The following is a 17,255-nucleotide window of genomic DNA, read 5'->3' on the forward strand; positions in this document are numbered from 1 at the left end:
CTCAGGACCCTCAGAACCTGCATGAGGCTGGAGAGGACCTTGGGGGAACACGTTACTCGAGGGGAGAATCCAAACTGGTGCATGGAAGGTCCAAGGAGGGGGGGTTCGTGAGAGTCAGGCCAGGAAAGGCTTCCACAGTGAGAACAGCGCACCCTGTGGATGTGGGGGTCTCGGAGAACTCAGTTCCTGGGATGGCTTACGTGGAGGGCAGGACCGCCTGGCAGGGGGTCTGCTTCCAGGGAGTGGGAAGCGGAAAGGCTGCTTCAATGTAGACACTAACACTTCCCGATTATCCAAATGGTGAAAATTCCCCACATCGAATTTCAAAGTTAATGTGGGGACTGGAATGAATGAATGAATACAGGAAGAGCAAAGCCCCTCCCTCCCTCAAGAATTCCCTCTTCTCTAGAGAAGGAGGTGAAGAAGTGGTACAGATAAGGAGCTGGGTCACCCTATTCACAGAAAACCCAAAACGTAAGAGTAAAATACAATATGGGCTTTTAGCTCCAAATTTTTTTACTTCAGATGCAAAATACAAAATTAGAGGAGGAAGCCAGCCCCAGAGTTTTATTCATACACTTATCCAAACCTGAGCACAATCACCAAGAGAGTAAATTATATCAGCAGGAATGCTCTAATTCGACATTCCTGTGTAACTACAATAATCAACGGATATTCAATCAGGGGTGCCCTAAAGCAAATCCTCAAGATTAAGTCTAACATGGGAAGGAATGAACTTAGGTTCAGTTGTTCTATTAGTAACGTATTTGAAGTGTCTTAACCCTTTGAGAATGAGCAAGCTGAACTATGGCATCTGCATGGCAAGGAAGGGGTGATGTGCTTGGTGCAGCATCGAGTGCCCAGGTAAGTACTGAACTCGGGAGGCCATGTGTGTGGTAGACAGCCCTGCACACCGGCTCGGACACTCTCCAGTGCTGGGTGCCTCCATCAAGTCTCCACTGGGTAAAATGGGCCATTCATTATGCCATGACCGTTATGCTCAATGGTTAGAGTGTCAACCCTCCCACCAAAGATCTTGGGTTCTGCCAGTTCTGGGAACCTCCATCAGGTCTTTTCCTGGGTAAAATGGGTCATTCATTATGCCATGGCTGGTATGCTGAATGGCTAGAGTGTCAACCCTCACACCAAAGATCTTGGGTTCTATTCCCGGTCAAGGGTACATACCTGGGTTGCAGGTTTGACCCCTGGAATTGGGTCAGAGTGTGTGAGGAAGGCAACCCATCAGTATGTCTCGTTAATTAAATAATACCCATTTCATAGGGATTTTGTGACAATTATATGAGACGGAGGACAAGAATGATTCACAGAAATGAATAAAAAAGCTAAGAACAATTTGTATAAATGAAACAATTATTAATGATTCAGTTACTCTTTTCTGTTCAGAGTGCCCACCCTCCTTGGCTAATCAAGTTTGCTAGCAATTAAGTTCACTACATTTGCCACTCTAAATGTTCTCTTCCACGATCTAAAAATTGCTTCTTTAAGAAAGTGTGAAATGGGGTATGTGTTTTAATCTGATTAAGTGGGGATTTGACATCAATTCTGAAAGCTCTGTGGTGAGAAGGAAAGATGGACGGACCAGAAGCTCAGGGAGCTTATTTCTCAGAGGAAGGTACCACGGATACAGGACATCTTTGTAGAACAACCTCTCAGCACCTCAACTCCTTGCAGGCAAAACAGCTTGGCGGGGATCAGAGTGTCCACATGCATGGCACACCCACCTGTCACTCAACCTGGCCCTGCTGATGGGCTGGCCATTTGGCTAAACACACAAGAGAGCGACACTCCAAAGCAATCTCAAGGTAGGGGCATCCTTGAGACTCTGGACCCAATGCCAGCTTTCACAAATAGAGCAAGAAAGCGAGCCATTGCCTTGCGAAAGCATCCATCTGGCAGGCTTCGTCTAATTATCACGGGCAACTGTGTGATCAAACTGGAAAGTAGGACATAACACACACAAAAAAGTGCAGCTTTGGAAGCGTGCTCTCTGCCGGAGACTGCAGGTGGCCTTCGGGGGATCTCTCTGGACTCAGTTCCAGGGTCACCTCCTTTTCCAAGCCATGCTCAACTCTCCAAGGCCAAGGTGGTTGGTCCCTCCTCCCTATTCCCGCGGGACTTTAGAACACCTGACATTCCTGCACCGCGCTGCGCTTCCTCAGTCTGTCTGTGCTCTGACTGGAGGTGGACACACAGAAAGAGCTGTTGAAGGATGATGTCTCCTCCAAAGGAACAAGTCCCTCATATTCCACAGGAATCCAATTAGAGTCACAAGAAGAGATCTGAAAAAAATAGCCTAAGGTAAGATGACCAGACGTCCTGCTTTTGGCGGGACAGTCCCAATTCTTTCCAAAAATTGGGACTTTTTTAAAACGCCGCAGGATGCGGGACAAATTGTTAAAAAGTGGGACGTCTGGTCACCTTAGCCCAAGGTCAACGTTCCTGTGCGGGGGCACTGTTTCCACTACTTTTGCACAGTTAAGAAACTCACATACGGACCGGCACAAGTGAATTCCTCTTGATACTGAGATTAATGTGGAGAGGGCAGGATCCACACCACAGAGAGAGCAAAGACAGCTAGACAGGACTCGGACGTAACTGAGTTCATAAGACAGATCTCCTCAGACCGATATTCCTCTTATCACTCACCCTTCCTAGTACCACAGCATAGCTTTCTGTGCCACTGACTCAACAGGGGGAAAAAAGGCTGAAAGGATACTGAAGATGTGAACAATGGTTACCTCTGGGTCACTGGTGATGGGTCGTTTCTATTTTATTCTTTTAAAATGATTGTTAAGACATTTTTGTTTACAATGAAAATGTGGCTAATAACGAACCTATAAAAACATTTTTCATTAAAAAAAAAAAATTGGAACAGTTCAAAATTACATAACCAATCACAGTCCGCTTTGGTTAGAAGCGCTGCCCGGTCCAAGCCTTCCAGCATGCCACCTGGTCGTGGTTACACAACAACTAGGCCGGGGCTGGCCTACTTGTTCCCGTGTGCTGGCTAATGAGGCAGGCTTTTCAGCTACTTGTCCCAGGCATAACCTGAAGCCAGCGGAGCAGCCTTTTTTTCCTGTGGGGCCTTAGATTTGCCAGCCAAGCTCAGAGGGTCCTCAAACTTCAGTGTGCATCGAAAAATACTAAAGGCCAAAATGCAGATGGCTGGCCCCATCCACGGAGATTTTTTTTTTCATAGGTTGAGGATCTAACCTAGCAATACTCTTTTTAAAAGTACCCTCAAGGCACCCTTGATAGGGCTGGGACTAGGGTGAGGCAAGGAAAACACTCTGGATGCAGAATTTAAGAAGGTAGTCGGCCTCTAGGTCCTGCCAAGTGCAGGGTGGGCACCACGAGTGAGCACTTCCTTGAATTTTGCACCCTAGGTGCCTTCTCTTGCCTCACCCTAATCCCAGCCCTGTCCCCAGTGCTGGTGATGAGAGGACTCATTCGGAAAAGGCTAAGTTGCATGATTACAGTTTGGGCTGTGCACTATGAAAATGTTTAATGCATACAGACTAAGCTAGGTACAAATCTGATTCCTTAAAAAAATGGCAATCTGGGCTCATCTGCATTTTTGTTAAGTGTCTCAAAGCACAGGGTAAGGCGTTAAATATACATTGTGTTTTAAAGACACTTAACACTCTGTAATTCTCCAGGTTAACTCTAAGCTATGGTTTCTTATATATTCTTCAACCAGCAGGACACCAAATGACACTTTCCCTAATTCCTCCCACGTTGGAGGTTTAGATAAGCCTAAGAAGTGTATAAGTTATGTGTTTCCCGGGAAGATAAAAATAGTCCCCTTTCTCCTTTCAAAGCACTGTGGACCTGAGCCATTCTGGTGTCTCCGACGACGCTGATCGGCTTCCAGGCAGCTGTCAGAGTACTTATAATTTCTACTGAGAATGTATTGCTCATGCAATTAAAAATCCTAACCATTCGTTGATTTACCCCACAGACTTAAGTCTCCAAGTAATAAAAGATTACACGAAAAGGAATCATAAAGATGAATTTTTACCGAGGTTTAATTAACACATACCGTTATATTAGTTTCAGGTGTATAAAATAACAATTTGGTATTTGTATATAATGAAAAATGACCACCACACTAAATCTAGTTAACATCCATCATCAAGAATTACAACTGATTTTTTTCCTTGTGATGAGGGCTTTTAAGACCTGGTTTCTTAGCAACTTTCAGACATGCAGTCCAGAATTAACTATAGTCACCACACTGGACATTACACATCCCATAACCATATAAAATTATATTTTTAACTGTAAGTTTCTACCTTTTAACCACCACCCACTTCATCCATTTTGCCCACCCTCACAAACAACCCTCCTGGCAATCAGCGGTCTGTTCTCTGTATCTGAGTTCATTTTTTAAAAATATTCCACATGCAGGTGAGATCAGATGGTTATTTATCTTTCTCTAACTGGCTTTTTCCCCTTAGCATAACCCTCTCCAGGTCCATCCATATGTCACAAACGGCAAGACTTCATTCTCTTTTATGACTGAATAATATTCCATTGTATGCATATACCACATTTTATTTATCCATGCATCCATCGATGAACATTTTGATTGTTTTCTGGGATGAATTTGGTTTTCTGATTGTAGGTCTTGCTAGTGTTGAATGGCAATACAGCAGTGCTTGGTAGCAATCTGTCACTATCCTGATTTGGGTCTATGTCAAATCTACATTCCTGCTGTAATCTTATATAATAAAAAGCTAATATGCAAATTGGCTGAACAGCAGAACGACCGGTTGCTATGATGAGCCCTGACCACTAGGGGGCAGACGCTCAATGCAAGAGCTGCCCCCTGGTGGTCATGCACTCCCAAAGGGGGAGCGGAGCGCTGCTAAGCCAGAAGCCCTGAGCCAGACTTACTGTTCAGCAACAGTGGCGGGAGCCTCTCCCTCCTCCACAGCAGTGCTAAGGATGTCCCACTGATGACTCCTGGGGGGGGGGGGGGGGGAGGCCTAAGCCCTCAGACATCCCCCAAGGGCTCCCGGACTGTGAGAGGACACAGACCAGGCTGAGAGACCCACCCTCACCCCAAAATTTGCACAGATTCACAAATTTTGGGCGCCAGACCATTATAATAAAGTTAAATCAGCTACAATAGGAGTATTGAAAAACTCAGGTTAACTTCTACTTTTTAAAACTCCAGAATAGATACCTGGAAGATATATTTTGTGTTGTGCATTCTTAAAGATTGCCAGAGACTGGTGGTATACGGACACTTTCACAAAAGTTTGTTTAACGCACAAAACAAAATGTCAACTATAATCTCCTGGGTATTTAGCTATCTTTAACAGAATGTCTATCATCTAGAAAAATCATTCTTCTAAGGAAGTGATGTTTTAAACTAGTGCTAAGCAAGTTTTTCCCCCCCCCATTTTTTTTTATTGATTATGGTATCACAAAATTGTCCTCATCCCCCCCAATCCCATCCCAAACCCCTCCCTACATATTCTCTCACCCCCCACCCCCAAGCAAGCTTTTAATGTGAAGGGTGGGGCAGTAAATATTTTAGGCTTTGTGGGTCATACAGTCCCTCTCTTACAAATACTTCTGCCATTGTACCACCAGTAAAGCTGTAGACATGTGAATAAATATGCACGTCTGTGTCCCAACACACCTGACTTGGGGACACTGATATTCTTTATTTTTAAAAATATTTTATTGATTTTTTTTTACAGAGAGGAAGGGAGAGAGATAGAAAGTTAGAAACATCGATGAGAGAGAAACATCGACCAGCTGCCTCTTGCACACCCCCTACCGGGGATGTGCCCGCAACCAATGTACATGCCTTTGACCGGAATCGAACCTGGGACCTTTCAGTCCGCAGACAGACGCTCTACCACTGAGCCAAACCGGCTTCAGAGACACTGATATTTTAATTTTATTTTCATGTCTATATCTTCCGGTTATTTGTTAACCTTTCAAACAAGTTCTTAGCTAATGGGCCATTCAGGAGCAGGCTGAATCTGGCCTATAGTTTGACAACCCTGTTTCTAAACAGCCACCAAAATGATTGCCCAATTCTAAGGTAAAATTAAAACAAACTCCAAAAATCATGAAAATCAGCCAAAATCACGGTGCAGGAGCACCATGGCCGTGTCTCCCAGGCACAGATCACAACACAGCTCTAAAAGTAGTGACTTCATTTTACCACATAATCCGGAAGTGGAAAAGAAGGGTTACTGACACAATGCCCATGGAAAGATTATGTACCTATTCCTACATTTATTTAAATCTTCACTAACTTATAGATGCCTCTGCTTACATTTGTAAACGAAGGACCTAATTTTATGTAAAAACACATGTGGCTCAACTGGAAAAAAAATCCCATACAGAAGTTCCACTAATATAAAAGGGACCACTCATGCATTTTGTTTTGTTTTGTTTTTTTTAGAAAAGTAGGTCCCAAGTTAGGGTCAATTCTAACATAAACTGACACAGTTACATACCTAAACCTGTTTATTGCTCTCTTTCACCATAAACATGAAAAAAAAAAAAAAAAAAAAAAAGACCAGATCACACCAACAAAGGATCGAATGATTTTCTAACAGGTGTGGTCTTTAAATAGATCCTCCAAATTAGCAACATACCCTACCAGACCAACTTCGTCTGACCCATGAAATAAAAATAACGATATCAACACTGGAGGAGCTCAAGGTGGGAGGATAGGGGGGTGGGGGGAGATGAGACTCTTTAGTTCAGAGCTACATTTCCTTAAAATTTTTTTCAGAAGAGAATCAAATTTGACTTTAAAAGTAGGTTGCCACGAAATCCCCTTTTCTCCAATTTAAATGTCTGTAGCAATTCTTGCATCCACAGAGATCCTCTTCATAAGGAGGAGATATTAAAGTGTCACATCAAAAACAACACCCGTAAGTCCCAAGCAATTTAAGAACAAAAACTCATTTCAAGTTCAGGAGCAGAAAATAAAAAGCGCTCAAGACGCTGTCAGTTACCACCAATGAAAGTGCAAAAACATTAATGTAGGAAGACAAACGGCTATTTGTACACAGAGTAACTGCCCCCTCTCAGCAGCTCTGAAAGGTATTCTTCAATCCAGAGCTGTTCTGAAAGCCAGCACAGTGCACCTCGCATGACACGTGTGACAGACACAGCCGCATGGGAGATCACGACAGCTGATAACCTTATCGACTTCCGGGCACTTAGGCAGCGTCGCTCATTTGAGACTGAACAAGATAATGACAAACTTTAATTGTCAGATGGGCTTCCTTCTCAAACTCAGTCACATCATTTCAGAGTCCCACCTCCCTTTGCACAACGAATCAGACCTGCATCAGACATGGGGTAGAGCTGACAAGCTGTCCGTGCAATGAGATACCACAATGATGCTGTAGGAAAAGCAGTGTATGACGTGGAAAGGTGTTCAAACCACATTTATTGTTCAGCACCAAAATAGGTACAAAGGTACAAAGAGATAGAACCTCACTTCTGTAAATAAATAAATAAATAAATAAATAAATAAATAAATAAAGGTCTTTCAAAAAATATACTGCTATACTGCAATAGGGATATTTTAAAACTGGCTTTTTTTTCTTCTTATTTCTATCCACATAATATTTTTATAATTTAAAAACATGTTTTGATTTAAACATACAAGTATACAAATGATTGCACAAACCAAGCTACATTTCAGTTACTGTGTAAATTCTCAAGGATGGTAAAAAAAAAAAAAAAAAAAAAAATTTTAAAAGAGTTCTACTTAGCAAATTTCTCAAAGGATGGTAAAATAAATCAAAAAGGAGTTCTACTTAGCACTGGCTTTATTTAACGTGTAAGAATTCCAGGAGTTTAATACAGGAGTATGTCTATTAGAATCCCCCTAAAGAGGGAGATACACTAAAAAAGCAAAGCCTCTCCAGCAAAACTCAATGGATAAATGTGTCAGCGGCGGGTCTTAAAGCTTTTAGCCTGTAACCCAAGGATGGTTGGGACACCCAGTGTTTGGAAGGTCCTATCATCTTTTTTTTTTTAACGAAAATAGAAAGGCTGAGAGGTTAACAGGTAGGAAAACATTTCCCCCTTCCAAAGGGGCAAAGTTCTAGTAACTTCCTTCAGTTTGTGAGAATCTGGAAAGACACAGCTCCCCAAAGCCCCAGAACCGAGCAGTCCTTAAAGACAAACCCACCTTTATCTTTTTAATCTGGGAAAAGTGTCACCAGGCTCCCACCCCAAAGACCCTCATGTTTCTCAATACCTAAACTGTGCCACGAGCGAGGCCGGCTTACAGGAACTGAAAAAGACTCCAGACCACAGAATAAAAAGGGCGGAGCACAGAGACCAAGGTGCTGAGCACAGAGATCAAGGCGATGAGGGCAAAGACCAAGATGGTGCAGGGGCACCGTGTGCAGAACAGCGTGTTCGAAGGAGCCGAGTGCCACAGAAGACTGATGAACACCTGCCCGAAGGATTTCATCGCTCCACACCGCAGCCTACACGTGCAGAAGGCTCCTTCCCCGTCCAGGAGAAGGGGCTATCAGAGTGCAAGCTCACCCTTCTCCATCCCTTGATCAAAAAATAATTAAACGCTTCTGCTCTGCTTGACCAAACTCGGTTCTTTAATCCACTGGTGCAAATGCTGCTGAGCAGAGGGACCTCGGTTTGGTCCCTGACCCAGAAGGGCTGGTAACAAAAGGTCCCCGAGACCTCCAACCAGGTGGGTGACCCAGATGGCTGGCTGGCAAGCAGTCCAAAGCCATCTATCTACACGGCCGCCCTGACAGGTCAGCCCGCATCTTTGCCAGATGGCAAGCAGGGGCAGGCGCTTCATTGGCAAGATGGCAGGCTTACCGTGGCTTCTCCCTAGAAGGAGGACAGTCCAGCCACCCATAACTGAAAGGAACTATGACCGATAATCCATGTGCGGCGGCCCGGAATTGTGCAAATGCGGTCACAGGGAAACTTTCTCATCAAGAGGCCTCCTTCGGGGTGATTGATTACTTAGAGTTGGGTATACTGTGTTATCTATGAGTAATAATCGCTCACACCAGACAGCATGCTAATTATAGAATGCAGCGACTTAGAAATAAAACATTATTTAGCATTTCCTTAAATTGTTTCAAAGCCTTGTTAACGCTGCCATAAGCCGAGTGAAATTGGTGGCTTCGGAGAGTTAATGTGGTGCAGGTCAGCAGTCATCTGGACATCCAATGTAGCTGAACATTTCACGTGTTCTGTGTAAGCCCAGCAGTGGAAGGAGCCCATTAGCTCCGTATGCCTTCCTTGTCCTGCCTGTGTGCCTGTCACTGCCGCCCAAGGACCACAGCCCTCTCCCTCGACTGGCAGGTTTGTGATTAAAGGACAGACCTTTAAGATTGGAGAGAGGTCTATTTATAACCTAGATAGCCTACTCATCACTTGCCAAAATTCATAATACATACCTGGAAATGCTACCAGATCAAAACCACAATGAGACCACCTCATACCTGTTAAAATGTCTATTATCTAAACGATAAGAGATGAATGCTGGCTCGGATATGGAAGAAAAGGGGATGCTAGTACACGATGATGGTGGGAGTGTAAACTGGTGCAGCCGCTACGGGACACAGTGTGGACATTCCTCAAGAAATTAGAAACAGTACTGCCATAGACAGAACCCCACAATCCCACTTACGGGTACATCGAGGAAACAAAACCATTATCTTGCAGGTATTCAAAATAGCCAAGGTATAAAAACAACCTGTGTCCATCGCTGGATAAATGGATCAAGAAATTGCGGTATATATACACACTGTAGTATTATTCACCCTTAAAAGAGTAGAAGATGCCAAAACTGGTTTGGCTCAGTGGATAGAGCATCGGCCTGCAGACTGAAAGGTCCTGGGTTCGATTGTGGTCAAGGGCATGTACCTTGGTTGCGGGCACATCTCCAGTAGGGGATGTACAAGAGGCAGCCAATCGATGATTCTCTCTCATCGATGTTTCTAACTCTCTATCCCTCTCTCTTCCTCTCTGTAAAAAATAAATGAAATACATTAAAAAAAAAAAAAAAGAGTAGAAGATCCAGTCCTTTGTGACAACATAAATGAAACTGGAGATATGATGCTAAGTGAAATGAGCCACATGGAGAAAGACACATAGTGTGTGGCATTACTTAGTGTGTCACCTTAAAAAAAAAAAAATGTTCAACTCACAGGAGCAGAGGAGAAAAGTGGTTGCCAGGGGGAGGGGTTGGGAGAATAGGGAGAGGTTGGCAAAAGGACCCAAACTCTCCATTCGGAGGGGCATAAGGCCTGAGGATCTAACATATAAGGTGGTGCCTACAGCTGATCACACTGCAGTGCAGAACTGAAATTTGCGAAGACAGAACTTAAATGCATTCGCCACACTAAAATGTAACCAACGCACACAAAATGAAACAAAGCAGGTACATACGTGAGGTGATGGATGTGTTAATTAACTCGCCAAAGCACCCAAAATAAAGTGTTGGTGGAGAGTATGCGTATTATGACTGCAAGGATACTGATTTACCTGCAAGCGCCTCTTCAAGTTACTTGAATATTAAGGTTTTTCAGGAGCAGATAATTGTGCTCCTGTGTACTACACTCCACTCAGCTCCTCTGATTAACATCTGAATTAATTGAGAAATATTTGAATTGTGGTCTGATGAGATACCACATAATCAAAACCGTTCCCAAGAACTGAGGTATTGCTTCACAGGATTCCCTTGGAGAAGGAGATTCTGTGGTCAAACAAGTGTGGGACATCAGCTCCCTCCCACAGCCCCCTCCCGGGAAGTCACAACACACCTTAGCTTATTAAGGATTCGGAGAAGGCCTGTAATTAAGAAAAGTGTTTAAGTGCACAGATGCGACTCTTTACCTAAACACATTATCTTGTTCAGAAGACACAATTTTGGAAATACTGGCGTAGTCAAAAGGCTCCAGAGCAGCCATCAAAAACACCCCAAGGATTACTCACCAGCGGTTTGCTGTCACTGGTGCATGGATCGGGCACCCAGCCCCCACACCACTGGGCACCAGGGAGAGAGTGACATTAAAAGCACTTCATACAGCTCCCGGAGGGCAGCCCGACACACAACGTGCTCAGCAGGTACTGAGTCATTCTCCAGGGAACGTTCCAGGTTGCCTTGTCACCCCCCAAACCCTGGATGGCTCCTTTTGTGGGCCACTCCCTTAGGATTCCAGGTCTTTGGAGGCCTCCAGCCCCTGGACCCCTGGCTGGTGTGGGTGGCAGGCCCCTGGATTTGCAGACAAGCCGCAGGGGAGAGAGCCAGGAGGGAGCCCTGCACTGGGAAAACCCAGCCGGTAACCTCTGTGCGGGGACACTTCTCCTGCCGCGGGTGCAGCCCACAGCCGGGCGAGGTGCAGAAGTTCAGCTTCCCACATCCACACCACGCTCCCCTCTCCCACAGGACCCACGTGGTTCTCGGTGGGGACCCACAAGGGCTGGATCAATATTGCATCAACTTAATGGGAGGACAATCTCAGCACAAAACATGTCACAACCCAAGAACAGAAAGCATCATAACAAAGAAATCATGTCAGACCAGCTCCTATTCAACCTCTGAATCCTCATTTCAACAATCAACAATGTTCCTTCAAAAAAACTGTTGTTTTTGTTGTTATTATTGTTGTTATTATTATTATTACTATTTTTAGAGAATGATAGGGAGCCTGCTATTATTATTATTATTATTATTATTATTATTATGAGAGAGTGATAGGTAGCCTGCAAGCAAGGTACGTCCCCTTAACAGGAACTGAAGCCAAGACCCTTCAGTCTGTGGGCCGGTGCTCTAACCACTGAGCGAAACAGGCTAGGGCCAAAGAACTGTTATTTTATTTTATTTTTTTAACTCCTCTGGCCCCTCTGCTCACCTCAAAGGCAGCACCCAGAATGTGAGCGGCAGGAACCCGGGGTCAGTGGAATGTAGGACAAGGAATTGGGTTTTCGTACACAATTCGCCCAACCACTAAACCACAGGGTCTTTGTTAAGGTCAAAATTATCATGAAACATCATTGACACAGTACACAGTGAGCTCGGCTCTGCAGCTGTTGCAAACACGAGCCACAACTCGAAACGATCAACATGGAAAAAAGATAAGAAGGGGCTATTGGTGTTACTCACTGTTCACGTAAACATTAAATGTCACCGACGAGTTGACATCAGAATTGGACACCAGAAACGTGTACGTGCCTCCTTCGGTCCCTTTTAACCGGGTTAGGTGAAGCTCACTCACATATCTGCAAAGAGAGGGCAGCACGTCAGTCACTGTGGGCTGCCCCCTGGAGTACACGTCTTTTCAGTTTCTGTCTGGGGAAAAACAGCTCACTTAACCCAGCATTAGCAAGATCCACATTAACAAATACACACACACACACACACACACACACACACACACATTTGATTTGGGACAAGTACCTGTTGTATGAGAATACAGAGGCTTTCTCAGCATCCAGGCTACCCCACAGGCACGCAGCCTTCTCCTGCCTCCTGAGCTGTCCTCCTTCTCCTGCCTCCTGAGCTGTCCTCACAGCCGCCTTGTCACCGATGTCCTAAACCTGCCTGCCCTGCTTTGCTTGAAGGTGACAGGCCGGGATGAACCCCAGACTGGCAGGATGTCTCCAATCAGACGCTGCGGGGCCCTCGAGGCAAGGTCAATGCCGTTGCCCTCACCGTCCTTCTTGCACCACCAGGACATCCCGGTGTTCCTCTGACCCCACTTCTTCTGAGTGTCCTCTGCGTATCTGCTACTCAAGCTCCTGTGTTACTGCAGGGCTGCCAGGTACGGCTGTGTGGTGCTGAGCACATAGGACTGTCGGGGGAGCCACTGGCACGGGCTCCAGGGTAGATGGGGCGCCCTGGCAGCTCTGGACCCACACAACCACCTGGACGCAAGCAATGGTGTGTTCACACTCCTCTCAGACTGCACACGCTCCCTGGGCAATCTGTTCTTGCACTGAACTGCTTGCTGTTTGCTCACTTTCAGACCTTTCCCTCTGGTCCAGACTCCTCTGGCCTAGGCCTCCTCTACAGAGCTATGTTTATGTTCCCCCTCCCCCCTGCCTAGGTGCAGGTATAAGGACCCACACACCAGCAACCTTCTCCCATGACTTGCCCTTGGGCAGTTAGGTGCCCTTGAAAGTTGACTGCTTTCCTTGTGTACAGCCCATGAGAGGCTGACCCCAGACAAAAGCCCAGCTCCAGAGCACCCTGGGGTCAGACTGTGCCTCAGCTTCACCTCACCCACTTCCTCTTTCCTCCTTTCCCCTCCCACCCTGCTCCCCACCCCCCCCACCCACCCAACTCCCTGGCAGGTCTCTGTCTCCCGTAGTGAAGCCCTTGACTCGGGCTCTGCTTCTAGGGAACCTGCCCTAGGACATTTCCCACCTCAACATCACCCCTCGAGATGCCACAGTCAACTGCAAATTCAAGATACCCGAAGCCCTTAGCCCCCTCATCTCCTTGAAAGAGATTGCCTCTCACCCTCCAACCTGTCTGACGGATCCTACAGGCTTCTTCAGCTCCTTTCCCTCTCGCTCCTATCCCCGAAATCACCCGGCGTTGGTAAGGAAGTAGCCTGAACACCTCCCAAATCAATCCATCCTCTTCCCTCCAACCCTTAAGCCTTGGTTGGCCCAGGACAGCATTCTCTCTCACCCACATTCTTACAACAGCCAACAGCTCCTGACTGGAAAAATACCCAAACTCTGGATAAATACACAAACTGTCTATATAAATACACTTACCTCTTACTGGCCCTTTGATCTGAGTCAAACTACTTCTTCTCTAGAAATGAGGGAAATAAGAGTGCCTACTCATAGGTTTGTGGGACTAAAATTATCGAGTTTACATATGAAAGGTACTTAGAACAGCATAAGGTACACGCAGTTTACATAAAACGTATTACTGCTCCTGTTTTTATTACAATTGTTTTAAGGATCAAACGAGAGATCTGGGCTTCAGGAAGCACCCTGGAGTTCCTATTTGGTTAGAGGGCCTCTCCTACGTTCCTAGGTCGCAGAAATGGGATCTGTAAGCCAGTGGGAGAGGGGAAATGGGAAATCCCCGGAGCAAGGCCCTTTTCTCACCTGATATTACTTTCATTCTCAGACTTGGGGTAATTATCCCACTTATCAGTGAAGGTCTTGTTCATATATATCCACTGCTGGTGTTCAGGTTTTGGGTATGCCTCGTATTCAACAGTCAGATCGACATTTTCTCCATCGTTTACAAACCTTGTCGTATTCGCCATAGGGATGATATGAATGAATCCTTTATCTAATAGTAATGGAACAAAACAGAAAGAAACCGTTACCTACAACTACCCAACAAAAAAACAACAACACAACTTCGTCGTTAGAATACAAACATAGCTGACTGATTTCCAACATGAACTGGCAATAACAAGAAAGAGGGTTTAAATTAGCCATTTGACATTTACTTTGCTCTTGTAGAATCACCGTCATGAAGGAAGAAAGGACACACATGTGAAATGTTTATTCACCCATCTCTACCTCTTCAGCAATTCTCTTATTTCAAGACCTATCACCATCTTATAAATCTTCCAGTACTAGTCTTGATGCTTATTAGGTTAACAAAAGCATTTGTAGGACTAAATAGCCCATACCCCGACTCAATATAAGTGTTTATTTGATAAGAAGGTGACATAAATCAAGAAGGCACAGACAGCCTCAATGCTCAATAAAAAAATGTTGCACTTGGAAAATAAGCGCTGGTCATCTCATCTATCATACATTACAGATGAAACAGCGACAGCATTTTAACAAACCATGTTTGTAACTAAACAACAGAACTGACTCCCATCAAACATCTACAGGGCGGGGTGGGGCAGTTTCCTCCGTTTTTCAGAAGCAACAGAAGAAAAAAAATCATAAAAGACAAATCTGGATACATAAACATTTTTAAATGTCTATATAGTAAAATTAATGAAAGTAACAGAAAAAGAGAACATAAAAATATAGAAGGAAAAAACATTTAATAATTAAAATAAGGAATCACTTTCACTTATCACAAATAGCAAAACTGCAATAAAGCTGCTTCAAAAAATAAAAGTGTATCCATCCTATTGAAAGAAAAACAGCAAAACTAATTTGAAATAAATAATTTTGCAAGTGTGGGAAAAGTGATAGACTGAATGACACACTGTGAACTGACACAACTCTTGGAAAGCATTTAGCAATGTAGATTTTTTTTAAAATTATTCTTCAATTTAACCCTGCAATTTCCATTTGAGAGCTCTTCTTAGTGAGGTGAATTGCTACATATAAAAAAAAGTGCTATTTACATGAGTTATAATAATTTTAAAAATAAGAAACCGGTTAAATAAATAAAATAGCCCTTAGATATAATTATTTAATAGTAATATTAGAAGAGCTTGAAAAATAACCCAATAAAATTGCCAATATTATTTTTATAGCTACCATTTATGGAATATTTACTATGTGCCAAGAACAGCCCTAAGTACTTTAGCATACATTTTATTTAATAACTTGAGGCTCAGTGCACGAAATCTGTGCAGGGGCAGCGGGAGGAGTCCTCAGCCTGGCTTGCACCTTCTCCAATCCAGGACCCCTTGGACATCTCTCTCGCAATCCGGGACCACTGGCTCCTAACCACGCACTTGCCTGCCTGCCTACTTGCTTGCCCCTAACTGCCCTCCCCTTCCAGCCTGATCACCCCTAACTGCTTCCCCTGCCAGCCTGATCGCCCCTAACCATCTTTGCCTCAGCCCCTGCCACCTTGGTTTTGTCTGGAAGGAAGGCAGGAGATGTCTGGTCAATCCAGACTAATAGGCATATTACTCTTTTATTTTATAGATTATAACAAATGTCTAATCTTAGAATGCTGAAAGAGAAAGCCTATAACCCCTAACTTATAGACGGAAAACATCAAGTCCTGGAAAGCCCTATGGCTAGCTATCCAATGGGAGAGCCTGGATTTGAATACAGGTCTATGAGAAGCTAAGGCTGACCTCTTCTTACAAGGGCAGTTAGGGGCAAGCAAGTAGGCAGGCAGGCAAGTGCGTGGTTAGGAGCCAGTGGTCCCGGATTGTGAGAGAGATGTCCAAGGGGTCCTGGATTGGAGAAGGTGCAAGCCAGGCTGAGGACTCCTCCCGCTGCCCCTGCACAGATTTCGTGCACTGAGCCTCAAGTTATTAAATAGCATACTCTAGGCACATGTGTCAAACACAAGGCCCAAGGGCCAAATCCGTCCCGCCAGGCCTTCCAATGTGGCCCGCACCGCGCTGTCATCACTGCACTCCGCTGCATTTCCATCACAATGACAGTTTATGACTGTTCAGTAAACCATTTGGCCCGCGATTTAGGCTGGATTTTAGATTTTGGCCCCTTCTCTGATTGAGTTCGACACCCCTACCCTAGGGTGTCTACTTTCATTGAGAAAGAGAGAGGAAAAGAGAAAGAGAATGAGAGAGGGAGACAGAATGAGTTGTATATACAAATAAAACCCTGTTGCATACAAAAATATAAATATAACAAATCTTAATGGTTATATCAAGTCAGTGGAATTATAAAAGAATTTTTAATTTTCTGATTGTTGCCCTAACTGCTTTGGATCAACGGATAGAGCATCAGCCTGCGAACTCAAGGGTCCCAAGTTTGATTCTGGTCAAGGGCATGTACCTTGGTTGCGGGCACATCCCCAGAGGGCAGTGTGCAGAAGGCACCTGATCAATGTTTCTCTCTCAACAATGTTTCTAACTCTCTCTCCCTCTCCCTTCCTCTCTGTAAAAAATCAATAAAATACATTTTTTTAAAATTGATTGTTTTAAAAAAATTATGGAATTTAAAATTATCACTATTTACGCCAAAACCGGTTTGGCTCAATGGATAGAGTGTCGGCTTGGGGACTGAAGGGACCCGGGTTCGATTCTGGTCAAGGGCATGTACCTTGGTTGCGGGCATATCCCCAGCAGGAGGTGTGCAAGAGGCAGCTGATCGATGACTCTCTCTCATCGATGTTTCTAACTCTCTATCTCTCTCCCTTCCTCTCTGTACAAAATAAAATATAATTTAAAAAATAAATAAATAAATAAATAAATAAAATTATCACTATTTTTAATGCTATTTGGTTAAATATATTGAAGTCCCACATGACATAGCCAAAACAGTATTTAGTGCCCTTTAGTTTCTACAGATTCAGAATAAAAAATAGAGTCCAACTGTGATATGTA

General features: G+C 44.3%; 1 protein-coding gene across 7 annotated transcripts in view; it reads right to left on the bottom strand.

Moving 5' to 3' along the window:
• The window catches only part of KIT (KIT proto-oncogene, receptor tyrosine kinase), an 84,418-nt gene that overhangs the window by 18,042 nt on the left and 49,121 nt on the right, over positions 1 to 17,255 (bottom strand). For all 7 annotated transcript variants that reach the window (XM_036416101.2, XM_036416084.2, XM_036416119.2 and 4 more), the window contains exons 6-7: positions 14,131 to 14,320; positions 12,167 to 12,282 (exon numbers count right to left, since the gene is read on the bottom strand). In XM_036416101.2, coding sequence (XP_036271994.1) covers positions 12,167 to 12,282; positions 14,131 to 14,320 — 306 coding nt within the window. The remainder of the gene's footprint in view (positions 1 to 12,166; positions 12,283 to 14,130; positions 14,321 to 17,255) is intronic.

The sequence above is a fragment of the Pipistrellus kuhlii genome, unplaced genomic scaffold, assembly GCF_014108245.1.
Source record: "Pipistrellus kuhlii isolate mPipKuh1 unplaced genomic scaffold, mPipKuh1.p scaffold_m20_p_1, whole genome shotgun sequence".
Taxonomy (NCBI): domain Eukaryota; kingdom Metazoa; phylum Chordata; class Mammalia; order Chiroptera; family Vespertilionidae; genus Pipistrellus; species Pipistrellus kuhlii.